We start from the raw sequence: 21,016 nt of genomic DNA on the forward strand, positions 1-21,016 counted from the left end.
CCCCAAAAAACTTAGATTTTTCAAAGTCCACCAATTGAATCCAAATAAGTTCTAGGAGGTCTCCCATAGGCTAAAACACCAATTCAGCAGGTTTTAGATGGGGAATGGTCCAAGTCAAATTTTTAAAGAGACAGTACATGATAAGTTTCGAAATTTTAATTTTTTACATTTTTTTCAAATTGAATTTGGACTATTCCCCAGTCGAAGTACACAAAAAATAGCTCAAGTGTGAATTTTTTAAAATTTGAATTTTCACTTAGACCTTTGATAAATCTGCCCCTAAATCTACTAGAAAATCATGTAAACATTAAATAAACCCAACAGGCTGGTTTTGCTTCCAATAAGGATTAATTATATCTTAGTTGGGATCAAGTACAAGTAAGGGACCTGTTATCCAGAATGCTGGGGACCTGGGGTTTTCCGGATAACGGATCTTTCTGTAATTTGGATCTTCATACCTTAAGTCTACTAGAAAATCATGTAAACATTAAATAAAGCCAATAGGCTGGTTTTGCCTCCAATAAGGATTTATTATATCTTAGTTGGGATCAAGTACAAGTGACTGTTTTATTATTACAGAGAAAAAGGAAATCATTTTTAAAAATGTGGATTAAAATGTAGTTTATGGGATATGGGCTTTTTTTGTAATGGAGCTTTCTGGATAACAGATCCCATACCTGTACTGTTTTATTGTTACGGAGAAAAAATAAATCATTTTTAAAAATCTGGATTATTTGAATAAAATTGAGTCTATGAGAGATGGGCTTTCTGTCATTTGGAGCTTTCTGGATAGCAGGTTTCTGGATAACTGATCCTCTACCTGTATCAATACATTTCACATTAAACTTGAACCAAAAATGCCATAGATAACCCAATAAATCTTTACCATTTTGGGTCTCCGGAGCAGGCCAATGACAGTGCGGCACATGGGCAAGAGGACCAGACTGCAGTTGAGGTTGAGGACGGACGCGGAGGCTCTGCTCACACACAACCCTAACTGAACAAATGCAGCAAATGAGAGAGACACAGAAATCACTGAAAGCGAGATGACAATTTCCTCAACTAAATGGTTGTATTAGGCAATATATATGGATATAGAAATGGATAAGGTTAAAGGGGTGGTTGACCTTTACGTTAAATTTAGTATGTTATAGAATGGCCAATTCTGAGCAACTTCTCCATCGTCTTCATTATCTATTTTTTATAGTTTCTAAAGTATAAGCCTTCTTCTTCTGACTCTTTCCAGCATTTAAATGGGGGTCGCTGACCCCATCTAAAAAAAACAAATGCACTGTACGGCTACACATTTATTATTATTGTTACTTTTTATTACTCATCTTTCTATTCAGGCCTCTCCTATTCATATTCCAGTCTCTTATTCAATTAATTGCATGGTTGCTAGGGTAATTTGGACCCCAGCAACCAGATGGCTGAAACTGCGAAACTGAGAAGCTGCTGAATAAAAAGCTAAATAACTCAAAAACCACAAATAACAAAAAATGAAAAACAAGAGCAAATTGTTTCAGAATATCACTCTAAAAGTTAACTCAAGGCGGACAAAAGAAAGAGGCTGCTCTGATGTTCTTCTGCTTACGAAAAAAATTAGAAACCTTTCTCACATCTTTCCTAAGCAGAAGAACATCAGAGCAGCCTCTTTCTTCTCTGACAACTTCCTTGACTACTTGGTGGTCAGACTGGTGGGAAAATGACCAGCAGGTGGTGCTGTTGTAACACAATTCATTGATGTTAATAATACATGTAACCTTAAAGGGATACTGTCATGGGAAAACATATTTTTTTTCTCAAAACGCATCAGTTAATAGTGCTGCTCCAGCAGAATTCAGCACTGAAATCCAATTCTCAAAAGAGCAAACAGATTTCTTTAAATTTCATTTTGAATCTGACATGGGGCTAGACATATTGTCAGTTTCCCAGCTGCCCCAGTCAAGAGTGACTAACGTTTTTCAAAGCACATGACTGGGGGCAGCTGGGAAACTGACAATATGTCTAACCCCATGTCAGATTTCAAAATTAAATATAAAAAGATCTGTTTGCTCTTTTGAAAAATGGATTTCAGTGCAGAATTCTGCTGCAACAGAACTACTAACTGATGCATTTTGAAAAACACATGTTTTCCCATGACAGTATCCCTTTAAATATCTTGGAACAAAATAAAAATAATTAATAAATGTACATTACAAAAGTGCTTAGAATAACACGTTCATCAATTATACATTCACTTATTTTTAAGGTTTACTTATCCTCTAATGGAATCCCATGCAACAAGTGTACACTATCCGCCCGTTCAGCTTTTTCATGACTGAGATCATTGGCCCATGTAACTGTCTCCATTCCTGACTGATACCTACTTGGGCTTCAGCTTGATCCAATCGGCTCAAGACTACAGCAGTTTTAGGCGCAGCAGTTTTAACTAGAACTCAATGCCCAGTCAGCCAGTTAGTAAGTGATCCACAAAACATAGGGCCAAATTCAATTAAGTGAGAAAAATTTATCTCATAGTTTATCACGTGAAAACTCATGGACGAGATTCAATTTGTGGAGAAAAAAAACGTTCCTCCAAATTCAGTTCCAGTATTTTCCCCATAGACTTAAATACAGTTTTCACGTAATAAACTGTGAGATCTCATCTCAATTTGAAACCCATCGATGGGGCAGATTCACTAACGGGCGAATTTTCGCCAGCCTCAGCTTCGCACCCAACACACCACTTTGTCAGGCGCAAATACACTACGAATATGTTAATTCACTAAAATGCGGAGTTTCGTCCCGGGCGTCAAACACTGGCGACTTTTCGCTAGCGTTACTTCGGCTGTATGAGCATTTCATAGTGAGGTGGCAAAGGCAACTCTGGCGAAAGAGGTAACGTTCAGTAAAATCCGCACTTCAGTGAATTTGCGGACTAACGTCAGTTCTCCAGGTTGAAAAGTCGCCATGGCAATAGAGTGCAAACGACCGCTAGCAATGGTCTGTGTCACTAGCGAATTGGCGCCTGCAACTGGCGATGTCCCTGTATGTGGCAACGACGGTCGCTAGCGTTAGCCACTTCGCTCTTTAGTAAATGTACCCTTTTTTCACTTTTTTTCTCTCCAGCTATTATGTGAGCTTAAATCTACATCCTAGGGGCTGATTTACAAAAAGTTGAGTCTGTTTGCACCCACGATGAAAGTGCTAATGAATCTTAGGGGAAAATTTATCAAGGGTCGAATTTCGAATTTGAAAAACTTCAAATTAGAATTCAACAAGACCAACTGAAATTAAATCGAAGTAATAGCACATTCGATTCGAAGATTTTTCAAAGTCCACCAATTGATTCCAAGTAGGTTCTAGGTGGTCTCCCATAGGCTAAAACAGCAATTCGGCAGGTTTTAGATGGCGAATGGTCGAAGTCGAATTTTTAAAGAGAGACAGTACATGATACTTTTCGAAATTAGAAAATTTTCCATTTTTTTTTCAAATACAAATAGAATTTGGACTACTTCCTATTCAAAGTACACAAAAATTAGCTCGAAATTTTAATTTCAAATTCTAATTTTCACTTCGACCTTGGTTAAATCTTCCCCTATATGAAAAGTGAAATCCCTTTTGTTTTGGCGCAAGACTAGTTTCTACTTTGCAAATACAATTTCCAAAATGTATTAAATTATGGGAAAATATCGATAGACAAATTGCCAAAAAAATTTTGGCATTAGGATTAATTTACTGATAATTACTGTCTATGGAAAAGCTTCACTTGGGGGTTAAAATAAATGGGTCAATTGGGACTAAATAGGAAAGGTGGATGGATGGGGCCATGGCAAGAATGGGTTCCTTTTTGGAGTTTAGTTCCCAGGGGATTGTGGGAGATTTAGTTCCTAAGAGTCTATGAGTAAGTGCTTATTTAGGCATTAAACGCATTAGGCTTCTTGTATGTCCTAATAAAGTCTTTTTATTTTATTAAAACCTGAGCTACTGATTTACAAGCAAATGATACTCAACCCACTTTGAATTCTACAGATTTAGTTCCACTAGTGGTGACCAGTGGTGGCAGGCTGGAGTAGGGAAGATACAGAGGCTTGATTACAGATTATTGGGGTGCATTCAAGCAATTGCAGCCAGATGGGATTCCCCACTGAGAGGGGGAGTGGAGGAAGTTCAGATCTAAGCATAGGGGGTGTGGCTATAAGCTGGTGAGGGGGTCGGCCAGGCAGTTTTAGTAAATCTATCCCTACAAATAAAATCTTAATAACTAAACAATTTATTTATAAAATTGTCAAAAACAGAATCCAACAAAAAAGTGGTTTAGGGAACAATGATTACTTTTGTCTGGCGGCACAATAATAAGTATCGCAGGTTTCCTTCTGACCTTCGCATTCAAATTAAATCAGATCATAAAAGTTGGCTGCATGCTGAATAATTCCTTGAAAAGCACAGAGAAATCCTTCCAAAGGTCAATGTGTCCTTTATTTTCTGGCAGCCAGAACTTAACGGGAACCAAAGAGGTTGCGCGAGGACGTCCGTCTGTCAGACTAATCTTCCTGCATTTGCATTTAACATTTCACTTTCGCTTTTCATATACTGCTAAGGCTGAAAATATCTATTCACGCGTTCATGGGAAATAAAGCCGAAATGCTCTATATGAGCAGCGAGGCTCTCGTGACGGTTACAGGGCAAATTGTCTGCCTGAAGAGTTGCCGTAAGGAGAAGCGGCTGATCGAATGAACTGCATTCTGTAGTGCACTGATTATTAAAGGAAAACTGTACCCCCAAAATAAACACATAAGCAACAGATAGTTTATATCATATTAAGTGGCATATTAAAGAATCTTACCAAACTGGAATATATATTTAAGTAAATCTTGCCCTTTTACATCTCTTGCCTTGAACCACCATTTTGTGATGGTCTGTGTGCTGCCTCAGAGATCACGTGACCAGAAATACTGCAGCTCTAAATGTAACAGGAAGAGATCACCTGACCAGAAATACTGCAGCTCTAACTGTAACAGGAAGAAGTGTGGAAGCAAAATACACAACTCTGTCTGTTAATTGGTTCATGTGATCTAACATGTATGGTTTGTTGGTATGTTTGTCTGCACTGTGAATCGTACGATCCCAGGGGGCGGCCCTTGTTTTTTTAAAGTTTTCTATTTATTATTAGCCAATGGCACACAACAGGGTTTTACTTATAAGCTGTTGTATGCAATATCTTTTTATAGAGACCTACATTGTTTGTGGGTATAGTTCTCCTTTAAAGGGGTGGTTCATCTTTAGGTTAACTTTTAGTATGTTATAGAAAAGCTAATTCTAAGTAGGGATGCACCGAATCCACTGTTTGGGATTTGGCCGAATCCTTTGTGAAAGATTTGGCCGAATACCGAACCGAATCCTAATTTGCATATGCAAATTAGGGAAGGGAAAGGAAAAAGTGGGGGGAAAATATTTTACTTCCTTGTTTTGTGATGAAACTAATCTGATTTCCTGCCTCCAAATTTGCATTTGCAAATTAGGATTCTGATTCAGTTTGGCCAGGCTCAAGGATTCGGCCGAATTCGTATCCTGCTGGAAAAGGCCGAATCCTGGCCGAATCCCAACTGAATCCTGTATTTGTGCATCCCTAATTCTAAGCAACTTTTCAATTGGTCTTCATATCCTTTTATTTAAATGTTTTTTATTATTTGCCATCACCTTGTGACTGTTTCCAGCTTCCAAATGGGGGCTCACTGACCCCATTTAAAAAAACAAATTCTCTGTAAGGCTACAAATGTATTGTAAGGGGTGAGTTTTTGACCTCTTTACACTTGTGTCCAGAGAAGAGGTTGTACATGACCCCACCATCAGTGTCTAGGGATGGCGAATAAATTCGCCTGGCGCGAAGTGGTGGCAAATTTTGTGTTTCGGCGCCGGCAAATTATTCACAACACTCCCGCAAAAATTTGCTGTGCCCAAAAAATTTTGTACGCAGGCATCTCGAGTTTCACAAATTTTTCGTTGTTTCACTAATTTTGTGGGAAATTCGCTAAATTTTCGGCGAAGTGAAACGGGAGAAGTGTCGACTGGACACCATTTAATTTTTTATCATTTTTTATATTTGTGGGGTTTTTTTTTGTTATTTAGCTTTTTATTCAGCAGCTTTCCAGTTTGCAATTTCAGCAATCTTGTTGCCAGGTCCAAATTACCCTAGTAACCATGTGTCCTCCCTCTGTTCTCTGTGACCCCAGAGCCTCAGTTATTCTTAAAGGGGTTGTTCACCTTTAAATTAACTTTTAGTATAACGTAGAGAGTGATATTCTGAGACAAGTGGCAATTGTTTTTTGTTTTTTATTATTCGTAGTTTTTGAGTTATTTAGCTTTTTACTCAGCAGCTCTCCAGTATGCAATTTCATCTGGTTGTTAGGGCCCAAATTCCCTAGCAACCATGCAGTGATTTGAATAAGAGACTGGAATATGAATAGTAGAGGCCTGAATAGAAAGATGAGTCATAAAAAGTAGCGATAACAATACATTTGCAGCTTTCCAGTTTGCAATTTCAGCAATCTTGTTGCCAGGGTCCAAATTACCCTAGTAACCATGTGTCCTCCCTCTGTTCTCTGTGACCCCAGAGCCTCAGTTATTCTTAAAGGGGTTGTTCACCTTTAAATTAACTTTTAGTATAACGTAGAGAGTGAATTCTGAGACAAGTGGCAATTGTTTTTGTTTTTTATTATTCGTAGTTTTTGAGTTATTTAGCTTTTTACTCAGCAGCTCTCCAGTATGCAATTTCATCTGGTTGTTAGGGTCCAAATTCCCCTAGCAACCATGCAGTGATTTGAATAAGAGACTGGAATATGAATAGTAGAGGCCTGAATAGAAAGATGAGTCATAAAAAGTAGCGATAACAATACATTTGTAGCTTTACAGAACATTTGTTTTATAGATGGGGTCAGCGACCCCCGTTTGAAAGCTGGAAAGAGTCAGAAGAAGGCAAATCTTCAATAACTACAAAAAAAGAAAAAAATTAAGGGCTATTGAAAAGTTGCTTAGAATTGGCCATTCCATAACATACTATGGGCCTATGTATTAAGCCTCAAAATTTTCTGGTCAAGTTTTAAAGGGAAAACTAGAATTTTTACAGATTTATTATAACCCAAAGCTTCTAAAAATCCGAATACGAAAATACTCCATCTCAAACCCGTTGAGGTTATGTAGAAGTCAATGGCCCCTAAAGTTGTTTCTTACACATCGTGATTCCTGATGGTTTTGTCTGATACAGTCGCGGCAATAATCCGATAAAGTCGGACGATTCGAATTGATGCATGAATTTGTTGCAACTTTTTAGCATCTACTTTTCGACAAGAATTATTGAAGAATGAGTTCAGTTCATGTATGGGAGTTAGGTTGACTTTATTATAATAAAAAAAAATTAGATTAGTAGATTAGTAAATACCCCTCTGAATTTTGACTTAAAGGCTTTTACACCATCTGCAGGAAAATGTAAGGGTATAATTGAACCTCTAATAGGGATGTCTATAGACAAAAGGCTGTACAGCTGGGGCTGCAGATTAGAGGTGGCCCTTAAAGGGGTTGTTCACCTTTAAATTAACTTTTAGTATGATGTAGAGAGGGATATTGTGAGACAATTTGCAACTGGTTTTTATTTGTTATTATTTGTAGTGATTGAGTTATTTAGATTTGTATTCAGCAGCTCTCCAGTTTGTAATTTCAAGCAATCTGGTTGCTAGGGTCCAAATTCCCTAGCAACCATGCATTGATTTGAATAAGAGACTGGAATATGAATAGGAGAGGCCTGAATAGAAAGATGGGTAAGAAAAAGTAACAATAACATTACATTTTCAGGCTTACAGAGCTTTTGTTTTTTAGATGGGTCAATGACCCCCATTTGAAAGCTGAAGAGAGTCAAACAGAGAAGGCTAATAACTGAAAAATGATACAAAATAAATAATGACGACCAATTGAAAGTTGCTTAGAATTAGCCATTCTATAACATACTAAAGGTAACTTAAGGAGAAGGAAAGCCTAAAGTAAGTAAGCTTTATCAGAAAGGTCTATATAAATACCCAGTAAACCCTCAAAGTAATGCTGCTCTGAGTCCTCTGTCAAAACAAAACCCAGCATTTCTTTCCTTCTATTGTGTACTCATGGGCTTCTGTATCAGACTTCCTGTTTTCAGCTTAAACCTCCAGGGCTAGGGTTTGAGCATGCTCAGTTTGCTTCTCTCTCTCTCTCTCTCTCTCCCTCCCTCCTCCCCTCTCTGTTGTAATCTGAGCCCAGAGCTGTAAGTGAGCAGGGAAAGACTCAGGCTGGAAGTGATGTCACACTAAGCCAATATGGCAGCTGCTATCCTAAACAAACAGAGAGCTTCTAGGGCTGTTTACTCAGGTATCTTAAAGCATTCTGCAGAATAAATATACAGTAGTTTTATATTTTGCACTATTGTGGCTAATCTATTAGCAATGAACTGCTTCACTAGCTTTCCTTCTCCTTTAAAGGAGAATTCTTCGGACAACTGCACTTGCAGTGAAAGTCGCAAACATTTTTTTGGAAATTTTCGTGACTTTCTTCACATGCGCAGTTGCTCGGGACCAGAAGATTATTCCAACTGTGCATGTGCCAAACTCCGCTCTGCTTCTGAAGTTTACAGAAGAAAAGAAAGTGGCTGCTGTGAACTCCCGAGAACAGAATCTGCACGGAGGGGTAAGTAAAAAGTTAGGGGCATTTACCCCGGGTACCAGGTAGGCGGGGGGGAGGAGGGAGGGGGGTCTAGGTAGGGTCGGGGGTAGGGGGGTTTTACGGTTTGGGTTGAAGTTCTCCTTTAAAGGTGAACAACAAGATTCTCAAGACTCCTGCTTGGACAATTGTTCTGCTTGTTTTATTTATTTTTTATAACATCATCTTATGTCAAAAAATATCCGAGACAGTTGGCTTGGTGATGGGAAACAGCTGGACGCTGCTGCCTTAGGAGGAAGTGTAAAGGAAGTATAAAGAATAGATTAAATAAATGTGAGGAAACGCATGGCCTTTAAATAGCAGCCTTATTAGTGATGCATCTGCATTCCAGCTGTAAAGGTAGTTTTGCTTGGTTATTTGATTGTCCCTATAAGAAGAGCAGATAGAGAGCGAGTGCAACAGCTGCTTGAGAGGTGAGACGTGTGAGTCACAAGTGTATCCTGAGGCTTCTTGGCCCATTCCCACGTTTACATAATGAGGTCACTGGAAAGCCGGGATATCGGAAACATTCCCCCCCCCCTCCCATTAGCAAAGATCAAGTTTATCAAAAATGCACGGGGCTCTCGTGTGTCCAGGGCCATGTGCCAGATGACTAAGCAAGAGTCACCAGCAGAGCCGTTTATACCTAGTTATTCCCTACTAGTGACTTTGTAGCACAGACTCTCACTTCCACAAACAGTTTCTATAGCATTTAGGGTCAGGGTACACGGGCAGATTCAAGGAGATTAGTTGCCCAGTGACAAATCTCCTCTTCTTCAGTAGGGGCGATCCGTGGGCTGCTGCCGCTTGAGGCAGAAACCCCAATGTCGCCCCACTCTCCCACTCCGCACTTAAAATTTTAGCGTCGGAGCGGGTCAAAAGGGGCTGCATCGCTAGCGCAACAAGCGCATACTATGCTTTCTGCACTAGCAGAGCCGGATTTCCGGTTTAAAAACAGGAAATTCTGCTCTTAAAGTTACAGGAGGCGGCTCTCTGCCGTCCCTTGTAACTGGCCGTTCACTGCCGCCTAAGGCAAGATGCTCACCTTGCCTCATGGCAGGAACGGCCCTGTTCTTCGAGGCGACTAATCTCTCTGAACTGCCTCCCACCAGCTAGAATGTAAATCGTCGGCAGGATCAGGGCCGGGCCAGGCCAGCTGGGCACCCCAGGCAACCCAGCCAGCCACAATGCCCCTCTGCCGAACGCTACTACATGAGCGCGCGCATGCACGCTGAACCACCGCACCAACCCCTCCCTCTGACACGAGTTACTCATTCACCTCATAGGCGCACAGGAACAAGTCGGATTCAGAGGCCCGGACTGGGGTAGGCAGTATTAGAAGGTACGTGCCTGGCGCCCCCCAAGCTTTGCGCCCTAGGCACGTGCCTACTCTGCCTACCCCTAGTTCCGGCCCTGGGCAGGATGGCAATTAAAGCCCACTTGTTTTCCGAAGTTGCCTCACGGGGAAACCCTGGGTGACTTCGGAAAAACGAAGCACTCTGAGTTCCACCCCACCCGCGATTTACATTCTAGCCGGTGGGAGGCAGTTCAGGGAGATTAGTCGACGGTCGATTAATCTCCCCGAATCTGAGCGTGTGCATGAAGTGTGTGTAAAGTATATTTAAGCTTAGGCCCACTATATTAGAGATCACAACTGCCACTTGAGTGGTGGAAATTTGGGCTAAAAATTGGGCTAAAATTTTTCTGGTACTCCGCTGGTCCAGTCCATCAGTATTTGGTTTGGTTTCCTCACCACTTTCCTCTATTGTTTTTTTGTTACCTAATGGGACTGCGATATTCTTCACTTAATAACAACTCCACAAACGGACGGCACTTCTGGACAACGGTTTAGTGTAGCAGACTGCTGGAAATTGCCTAACGTGTAGGAGCCTATGATTACGGGATTCACATCCGAAACGCTTTAAGCAATTTCCAGCAGTCTGCTACACACTAAACCGTTGTCCAGAAATGCCGTCCGTTTGTGGAGTTTGTTATATGGTCACAGCCGGGAACCTGAGGACTGAGCACCTGGCCAGGGGAATAGTGGTAAGCTGGAGCTGTCTCTTTCAGGTTTTTCTCTACTGACGATATTCTTTACTACTGCACACATTATTCTATCCTTCTTACTAAAATATGTCTCCTGTATGACATTCCTCTAAAGCTTCCTGCACAACACGTCTGAACTGATCTGACCACTGCTTCAGTTAACAGAACATATTCAGTGTAGCACAAAGTACTGGAGTGTAACCAGGGCCGCCATCAGGGGGTGCAACTGTACCAGGCCCGGGCCTAAAGGAGGACCCGGCTGTGCTGCACTTTTTAAATTAGCCGGGCCCCCCTTACCAGCGAGGAAGTGATGCGAAAGAGCCGAATATCCCCAATTGCTGAAGCCCGGAATTGCCGAAGTCCTGAAGAGCTAAAGTCCCGAAGCAACGAAATGAGCCGAAGAAGCTGAAGAAGAACCAAAGATAAGTTCCACTGAACACCAATGTGTTTTGATTTTTTTGGTCACCAATGTTTTTTAAACTATTCTATGACCACCAATGATTTTTTTTACTTGTAGGAGGGCCCTGACCACCAATTGTTTTTTTTTTTAAATTTATAGGGGGGCCCTGACCACCAATGATTTTTTTAACTTTTAGGGGGGGCCCTGACCATTAATGTTTTTTTTTAACTTTTAAGGGGGGCCCTGACCATCAATGTTTTTTATAACTTGTGAGTGGGGGGGTTACCGTTTTTTAGCATTGATGTCTGTGGTGTGTGCGCAGGATCTGCGGTGGGGCTTGGGTGCTGGGCTGGGGTGGTCGGGCAACAGGGGGCCCAGAAAATGTTGCTGTTCGGGGTTCCAAGCAATAGGTTTTGATGTCCACGTGGGCCCCAAGATAGTCAACCATCTGCAGGAACACAGGAGATAAAGAGCCCTAGAGTGGGAGAGTCCTGGGCGATATCTCTAGACATGAATTAAGGCCCCATGTAACGTTCTCGTACTCAGGAACCTTGAACGATGGTGGGTACACTCTCATGCATAGGCAATCCCTGTGGATTCCAGTGTTCACCAACGCCTTCTTGGGGCCCCGGGCTTTCTGCTGCGGAAACCAACAAGGAAAGTACGTATAATAAAATGTCTGTAAATGAGGCAGGACAAGACAAGACGTGGTTGAGAATCAGGCAATGGGTCAAGGCAGGCAGCAAGAATCGGAGTCAGAAGTCAGGCCGGAGTAAAAAAGCAGGAATACAAATCACAATATCAACGCTTCAGCAGGAACAGTAAACTGAAATCAGCTTGGGCACTCACAAAATGGAGGACTGGCTTTTTAAAGGTGGTGCCAAAAATTCTAATTCGGGGCCTTTATGTGACGTCACAACACGTGACGTCACAACGCGAGTGTCATGGCGTTCTGCGTCCAGCACCAGAGTCAATTTGGCCCTGAACCCGGAAGTGCGTGCCTGCGCATAAACAACTTTGGAGAGACGCGCTGGGAGGTAAGGTATTTCGGCAATCTCCCGGAGCGTCTTACACCCCATACACGGGCCGATAAAAGCTGCCGACAGACCAGATCCCATTGGATCACGGCCGCAACTTTTCTTTGATGCTGTCCACCGATATGTCCTCCCCGTTTGGCCTCCATTCAGATCCAATCGTTGGGGTCCTAGGGCCCACGATCAGATCAGCCCGATATCGAGGAGAGATCCGCTCGTTTGGCGACATCGCCAAACAAGTGGATCTCCCTGTGTATGGCCACCTTAACATTTCAGTCCCATTCCCTGATAGGATCCAGTGTCTGGAGGTAAAGACGTAGCAGATACACCACATTATAGGGTGGGAATCAGACATTGATGCTTGAAGTTGAGACGAGAGGCAGAGAGAGGAGATAAAAAAAAGTCCTCTCCCCCAGGAAATCTGGATGAAGACCTGAAATGAGAGACATTAAACTGAAGATAAGCCCCTGCTGTCACTGCTGTGATAATATGAAGTTCCTATGGACAGGGGGCTCCAGGCATGTTATTGACAATAAACCCAGCTGTTAATCAGATAGTTCTTCTGTCTGGGGATAGGAACGTGCTCCCTACAGTGTCTTACAGTCGATCCGCTCACTCCCTGATGATATAATTTACTGCCAAATTCTTTGGTTTTAAGATTTACTATAGGCCCCCAGGGGGTGGTGCATAATTTAAATGTTTGTTAAGTCTAAACTTTTAAAGGTACACTTACGTTGTTATACAAATAGCCCTGTTGAAGTTACAGATATGCAGCATTGACTGAAACACCATCACTTAAAGGGCCAATTATTTTTTATTTGAGAAATTTCCGTGGTTTTTATTATTTCCAACATTGATCAGTGAAGAGCAGTGAAAGTACTTTTATTCTCAAACCCCCTTTGTCCTGCAGAGCAATTGTGGGAGAAGGAGCACAATTAAAATCTGCTATTGCATGCAATGTCCGTATGGGGTTAGGTAATAAAAGGCCCTGGTTCAGTAACCCATAGCAACCCATAAGCAGGTAGAATTTATTTTCAAAACACATCAGTTAATAGCGCTGCTCCAGCAGAATTCTGCACTGAAATCCGCTTTTTTAAAAGAGCAAACAGATTTTTTTATATTTAATTTTGAAATCTGACATGGGGCTAGACATATTGACAGTTTCCCAGCTGCCCCCAGTCATGTGACTTGTGCTCTGATAAACTTCAGTCACTCTTTACTGCTGTACTGCAAATTAGAGTAATATCACCCCCTCCCTTTCCCCCCAGCAGCCTAACAACAGAACAATGGGAAGGTAACCAGATAGCAGCTCCCTAACACAAGATAACAGCTGCCTGGTAGATCTAAGAACAACACCCAATATTAAAATCCAGGTCCCACTGAGACACATTCAGTTACATTGAGTACGAGAAACAACAGCCTGCCACAAAGCAGTTCCATCCTAAAGTGCTGGCTCTTTCTGAAAGTTTATGACCCGGGACAATGAGATGCACCTACACACCAATATTACAACTATAAACACTTGTTGGTTCAGGAATGAACTTTTATATTGTAGAGTGAATTATTTGCAGTGTAAACAGTGTCATAAAAATCATGACAGAATCCCTTTAAACAGCCACCTTGTTTATACAGAGCTCTTCCCCTCTATTAAAACAAACGCTCCTGATAAGAGGGGATGGAGATGGAGTAGTTGTGCAAATTGAGTCTGTCTTGAACACACTGGCAACAGGAGCAACTGTGTTGAATGAAAGGAACAGCTTTGGGCGCCCCCTCTTTTGAGAATCTCCAGCAAGTGTGCTTAAAGGGGTGGTTGACCTTCAAGTTAACTTCAAGTTAACTTTTAATATGTTATAGGATGGCCACTTCTAAGCAACTTTTCAATTGGTCTTCATTATTTATTTATTTTTATATAGTTTTTGAATTAGTTGCCTTCCTGACTCTCTCCAGCTTTCAAATGGGGGTCACTGACCCCATCTAAAAACAAATGCTCAGTAAGGCTACAAATGTATTGTTATTGCTACTATTTATTACTCATCTTTCTTTTCAATCCTCTCCTACTCAATGCATGGTTGCTTGGGCAATTTGGGCCCTAGCAACTAGATGGCTGAAATTGCAAACTGGAGAGCTGCTGGATAAAAAAGCTAAATAAAACCACAAATAATAAAAAATGAAAACCAATTTCAAATGGTCTCAGAATATCACTCTCTACATCATACTTAAAGTTAATTTAAAAGTGAACAACCCCTTTAATGAAGCAGGGTAATACTGCTCTGGGGTAGCTCCAGGGTTCCCACAACAGGCTACATTATAAGGGTTTTTATATAGGAGAAAAGAAAGAAAGTATCCCCATCGTTTTGATCAGAAAAAACACACCAAAAAATATATGTTATCACTATATAATTTGATTTCAGTTAAACCATTTAATCCCGTGATTCTATGTATATTAGTTCCCCCCTTGATAAGTGGTCCCACAAAGCGCTAGTGCTTGACCTTAATTAAATAGAATAAAACTAGGACTCAATTGATTTTTCTTTTAAATATTGTGTATGCTTTGTCATTTCTAACTCATAAACAATTCATTTAACATGAATTGATTGTTAAATTACTAAAAATCAACTAAAACACTAATAAGTGTGTTTTAGTTGATTTTTAGTAATCCTCTACTGACCCCCCTATGCGTACCTTCTCCTTCATTTGGCCGCAACTGGGGCCAAGGAGGGAGTTCGGGGCAGTGGCAATGCTTTGGGCAGTCCGACCCCAATCATGGGACAAGACTTAGCATTTTGGGTTAAAAAAAAACATAAAGGAATTGTGCCCAATATTGAACTTGCAGCCAAAATTGACCCTAATTGGCATGCGTAGACGCCTTCTCCTTTAGTGTTCATCCAATTTGCATTGATTTGACTGGGTTATGGTGCATATTTATTCTTCTGTCAGGTTCCAAGAATTCCTGCACTAAACATCAGTTCATTATTCCCCTCCATGTTCCGCATGACAAATAAACCTCAGGGGCCCCATAGATTAGACGCCGCTCCTACATGCGTTTAACTAAATCCCATTTTAATTAGTTCCCAACAAGAAGCAATTGGTCGGCTGCTTTAAGTGGTGACATGGGAGTCATTTCCTTAGCTTTTAGCATGGGTCAGTTTGTTTAGCCGGGACCCAGGACCTGGAACCCCTTCTGCATGTAAATGTAAGCTTTGCTAATAATAACAGGACAGCAGATGCAAATCATTAATAGAATGTTATAAGCCCCCACCGCTCGTTGTTTGTTTGTTGTTAGAATTTCGGCTCATCATCAATTCAGAGGCTGAAATTTTTTTTTTTAGGATCTCACTGGGACACTGTTCTGTTTTAGGTGCTGGACACCCTGAAAATGTAACCCCTTAGGTAAATAAGGGTGCTGTTCTGTTGTAATAACTCCCTGTAAACTTACTGTAAACTCCGAAATCTAAGGCAGAGCCTCAGGAGTTGATACAGAAACTCGGGAGTTGATAAAGAAATGGGAGCCAGTTGTTCTTAAAGGATAGGTAAACCCTTAAAATAAGTGAATGTAAAACTGACAAGATTGCTATTCTAAGAAATGTTACAATTTACATATATTATTTATTTTCTTGTAATTCCAAGGTATTAAGGGATACATGTACTGTTAATATGAATGAATTTTGTTACAACAGCGCCACCTTCTGGTCATTATCCACCAGTCTGACCACCAAGTAGTCAAGGAAGTTGTCAGGAGAAAGAAAGAGGCTGCTCTGATGTTCTTCTGCTTAGGAAAAGAGTTAGAAGCCTTTCTCACATCTTTCCTAAGCAGAAGAACATCAGAGCAGACTCTTTTTTTTCTCCTGACAACTTCCTTGAATACTTGCTGGTCAGACCAGCAGGTGGCGCTGTTATAACAACATTCATTCATATTAACAGTAAATGTATCCCTTAATATCTTGGAATAAAAAATAAATAAATAATGAATGTAAATTGCGAAAGTTCTAAGAATAGCACAATACTCACAAATGGTACCTCCAAAAGCATTTGCCCAAATCAGGGGCCAGTAATCAGTCTGCAGATGGTCTTAAAAATGTCCAACCACAATCATCAAGCTTTCCAATTGAAACTTTGGTGGGAACCCATCTACCCCTAAGTCTGTACACTTGGATCCCTGACCTGAGGGTGGTACACCCAGGACTCTTATCCTTTTGCTTTCCTCTTAGGGGGATCAGGCTGCTAACTAACTTCCCTAATCCTGGCTCTCACTCCTTGCTCTCAGCGTGTTACTATAGAGATATTGTTATGATTAGCTTATGATTAAACAGACAGGAGCAGATGTGCTAAGTAACTATTCAGTTCAATAAAGAAAAAATTTACACACCTGCAGAAAGCACAAATGAGGGAAGGTTAATTATGAGACTCACCAGGGCAGTAAAAAATAAAGTCCTGATTTGAGTAGTAATTAGTCCAGGAACAATTCACTTACTATTTTGGGTATGACCTGGCTGCTTATCTGCTGTTGGGGTTTCCCTTCCCTTCCTACATGTCCGTCTGTGCAGTTTTGACAGGAACTTGCAGGTGTTATATAAATAAATGATGATGATGATGGAAACTGATGGACTCTTCAGCCTAAATCCAGTCTTCTTTCCATCAGCCCATGTATGGCCCCCTTTAAGGAGAATTAAACCCTATAAGCCAATATGGCTAAAAATACCATATAATATAAACTGAACTGACTGCACCAGCTTAAAGTTTCAGAAACCTTTTAGCATTAATGATTCAGGCCTTCAAAGCGGTGCTCAGGACAACCCCATCTTGGATTTTGTTAGTAGTGTCGGTGACACTCCCGTACCCTGCACTTCTGCTGAATATCTTAGAGGTTGTCGCAAATTATCAAGCAGAATATGAGTTCACATGTCATAGAAGCTGATGTCAAAGCACTGATTAATCGATTATGATGCATAATGCATTGGTTTCTGAGCTGCCATGTAATAAGAATCTGACTATATATTGTAAGTGGGTCCCTAAACTCAGGTAAGGGGTAGCAACCCAAAGTATGTGCTGGGAATCAGCAGAAAAGAAGATGGGGAGCTACCAGGGCATCTTCAGGGGTACATATCTTCCCTGCTAAACGGTCGTAGTCACGTATGGCTGTCACAGTGTTTAAAAAAGATAATGTGCAAATTTTCTAGGCTACTACTTTGTTAAACTTTAGTTCTCCTTATTATAGACTTATTATTGGTTTCAGATGAGAGTCATTCAAAGATTCACTTCACCATCTAGAATATGCCGTACAGTTTTGGTCTCCATCACTCAAACAGGACATTATTGTATTAGAGAGGGTACAGAGAAGGGCAACTAAGCTGGTAAAGGGAAAATCTTAGCTATGAGGAAAGACTGGCCAAATTGGGGATGTTCGCGCTGGAGAAGAGGCGCTTAAGGGGAGATATGATAACTATGTATAAATATATAAGGGGATCATATAATAATCTCTCTAATGCTTTATTTACCAGTAGGTCTTTCCAGCTGACACAAGGTCACCCATTCCGATTAGAAGAAAAGAGGTTCCGCCTAAATATTGGGAAGGGGTTTGTTACAGTGAGAGCTGTGAAGATGTGGAATTGTCTCCCTGAATCAGTGGTACAGGCTGATACATTAGATAGGTATAAGAAGGGTTGGATGGTGTTTAGGCAAGTGAGGGAATACAGGGTTATGGGAGATAGCTCATAGTACAAGTTGATCCAGGGACTGGTCCCATTGCCATTTTGGAGTCAGGAAGGAATTTTTTCCCCCTCTGAGGCAAATTGGAGAGGCTTCAGATGGGGTTTTTTGGCCTTCCTCTGGATCAACTGGCAGTTAGGCAGATATAAAAAAAAAAAGGTTGAACTTGATGGACATGTGTCTTTTTTCAACCTTACTTACTATGTTACTATGTTCCTGTCCCACCTCTATCCCACCCACATCCCGCCTTCACCTAGGGTTGGCACCTTTTGGTTTTGGCCCTACTGGCCGGTGACTTAGAGGATGGGGGCGGGCCAGAGAGGAGCGGGATTGTGGCAGTTTCAGGGGTGGGCTTGTGATGTTTATATATGTATAATATAATAATGAACTTGATGGTAAGGTTGCCACCTAGCCGGTGTTTTAGTGGCCTGGCCAGTAAAAACGATGGTTGATCCCAATGTTATAGGGAAAAAAGATAAATCTATAGCTAGGCCGGTATTTTTTTCCAGAAAAGGTGGCAACCCTACTTGATGGACACGTGTCTTTGATCAACCTAACTTACTATTTTACCAGTGTCCATGAAGCTTCCACCACCATAGTTGTCCATGGTCAGAAATATTTGGGGATCTCAGGGCAACATTTTGAGTTTTAGGGGTAAAAATAAACCCTCCCACAGACTACATCAGCCATTCAGAAAAGGCAAAGGTACCAGGTCGATAAAGACTGTTTCCAATCAAGAGTAAACAGAGTCCTGCCATAGCATGGACATTACCTAATATTACACAATCGGCTCACATGGGGGGGAGCCAATGCCTTCTGTAGCTCCAGGCTCTTAGTAAGCTTTGTGTACTGTATAGAAGAGTTATCAGAGGTATTCAACCTGCAGGGAGCTCAATGGCACCTCTTGCTGTTGCTCATTCCATAGCCTGATGGCTGAAAGTTGGAATGGGAACTCACAGCTGTTGGGAAAGGGGGTGGGTGCCTGCTGTCTGTCACTTCATTTAAACCAAGCCAGGGGCACCTACTAAAACAAACAGGAGATTTCATTCCTAATGTGTCAGCTCTTTTCCTCCCCAAACAAAAGAAGAAAAGGATTCAGCTACGGGGAGGGGAGAAGTGGGGAGGGGTGGGCTGTTCCTGTCCAAATTAACTTAAATAATGAAATAATTGCCTTTCCGTTCACTTACCCCCAACATCTGGTGTAAATAAAAATACTGGGGTCCGCTGTAATACACTGTAAAGGTTTTACAGAACAGCCAAATGTTGAGCGCCAGCCAGGACAGCTACAAAAAGAAAAATACAAAAAATAAAACCCCATTAATGGTGAGTCAGAATCTGTTCAGACGGGTGCAGCTCTATTTAACCCTTTAAAGGCTCCTTTAACCTCCAGCTGAAGTCGTGCAGCTGTTCAGCTCCCGGATGTCATGGAAGCCTTTAGGGCTCTTAGGGGATGCTGGGAGTTGTAGTTAAACAATAGCTGGAAGGTCACAGATCAATAATTACTCCTCTTTTTTATCCTAACTGAAACAAAACCCATACCAAGACCTTCACACTAAAGTATAAGCTCTTTGGACAAGGATACCGTCTCTTAAGCCAGTTTTAATTCACACATCCAAGCTGCCTTCATTAATACAGTCTTGCTTAATTAAACTGTAAGCTCTTGGGAGCAGTGATCATTGCCTTTCTACTGACGGCACCAGTTATGGATAAAATTGTAGACTGTAAGCTCTTGAGACCAGCACTAATTGCCTATTTAATGACAGCGCCACTTATGGATAACACTGTAGACTGTAAGCTCTTGGGAGCAGCATCTATTGATGGCACCAGTTATGTAAATGCATTACAAAACACCCATGTGCAAGAGCCCTAACTGGTGCCATAAGGATCACACTTTAATCCATTTATATAGAATAATTAGCCCACTAGGGGCACTCTTTCATCACACATGCACAACGTATGGCAGATCCCACCATAAAGCATAAACAGGGCATAACTAAGCAGAACTAGATGTGTTTTGGGTATAGGTATCCCCATTATTGGAAAGGGGGGATAACAGATAAGAAAGAACATGAGTTTAAAGGGGAAGTAGCCTTACCAGGAAGAGGTGTTTCAGGGCTTCATTGGAAAGCCAGCTGGCGCAAGGTAAAGCCATTGTACAGTAGTAACTCTATCCGGCTGCAGCGAATTCCACAAATGCTGAGAGCAGTGTCCTTATCCCATGTACAAGCAGCCTCCTGCCTTCTCCTCGCTCATGTCTATTTACTCCCACCAGCAGCACCGGTGCTTAATGACCTGGGACCCAGGGGAGGAAACTCAGCAAAGCCCCCTTGGTGACTCTGCACAAAGCAACTTTGGGAAACTTTGTGCAGGGCTAAAGTTTTAATTCCAGCACAGGCAGGGAGCCCATGGGCATTTTACTGAGATCTCCTGCACTGCCCTAAGACTATGATTTTTAGTGGGGGGGGGATACAAAACCCAAACTCATCATCATTATCCCATCACTGGATTCCTGCCTAAACCTTCTTTCTAGTGAGACATTGTTTTACATAGAGGAGGGATTAGGATAGGGGGGGCTAAAAGCTACAGGAGCCCAGACGGTACATTTCTAGCAGATACTGTATGTTTGCCCTAGCCAGACAAAGGAATATTTAATGGGAAAACAAAATCACAGGGATAAAAGTCTGGAGCCTGGTTAACAAGTCCTTGGGAGATTGGGGAAGTCTATTTGCCTTGGGTTTTAAGTTAAAACTTGTGTTCCCTACATGAGTAAACATGCAGCCCCCTACGCTATTAGCAGTGCTAGAAAAGAAACATGTTAATATATATACATTTACATATATAGTATTGATAATATTATTGGGTTTTAAGTTAAAACTTATGTTCCCTATAGGAGTAAGCATGCAGCCCCCTACGCTATCAGCAGTGCTAGAGTAGAAAGTTACACACCTCCCAACATTTTGGAAATAAAAAGAGGGACAAAAAAGTTGCCGTGCGCAGTGCGGCAAATTTTTTGGACCACACACATTTTTTTGACCACACCCCCCAATTACCATGTTCATTTTACAAAATTTGCCAGGTTATGAAAGTTTGAACATATTTCTGTGGTTTTTTTTCAGTTGTTACAGTTTTT

General features: G+C 41.4%; 1 protein-coding gene across 1 annotated transcript in view; it reads right to left on the reverse strand.

Annotated features, from left to right (window-relative positions):
* Positions 1–20,454, reverse strand: part of LOC121400067 (NADPH oxidase 4-like) — a 128,209-nt gene extending 107,755 nt beyond the window's left edge. Inside the window, 3 exon segments of the mRNA XM_041582725.1 lie at positions 887–997; positions 19,074–19,169; positions 19,982–20,454. Of these exon segments, the coding sequence (XP_041438659.1) occupies positions 887–997; positions 19,074–19,169; positions 19,982–20,038 (264 nt within the window). The 5' untranslated portion in view covers positions 20,039–20,454.
* Positions 20,455–21,016: the final 562 nt, after the last annotated feature.

This window comes from Xenopus laevis, chromosome 2L (genome assembly GCF_017654675.1).
Source record: "Xenopus laevis strain J_2021 chromosome 2L, Xenopus_laevis_v10.1, whole genome shotgun sequence".
Classification (NCBI taxonomy): Eukaryota; Metazoa; Chordata; class Amphibia; order Anura; family Pipidae; genus Xenopus; species Xenopus laevis.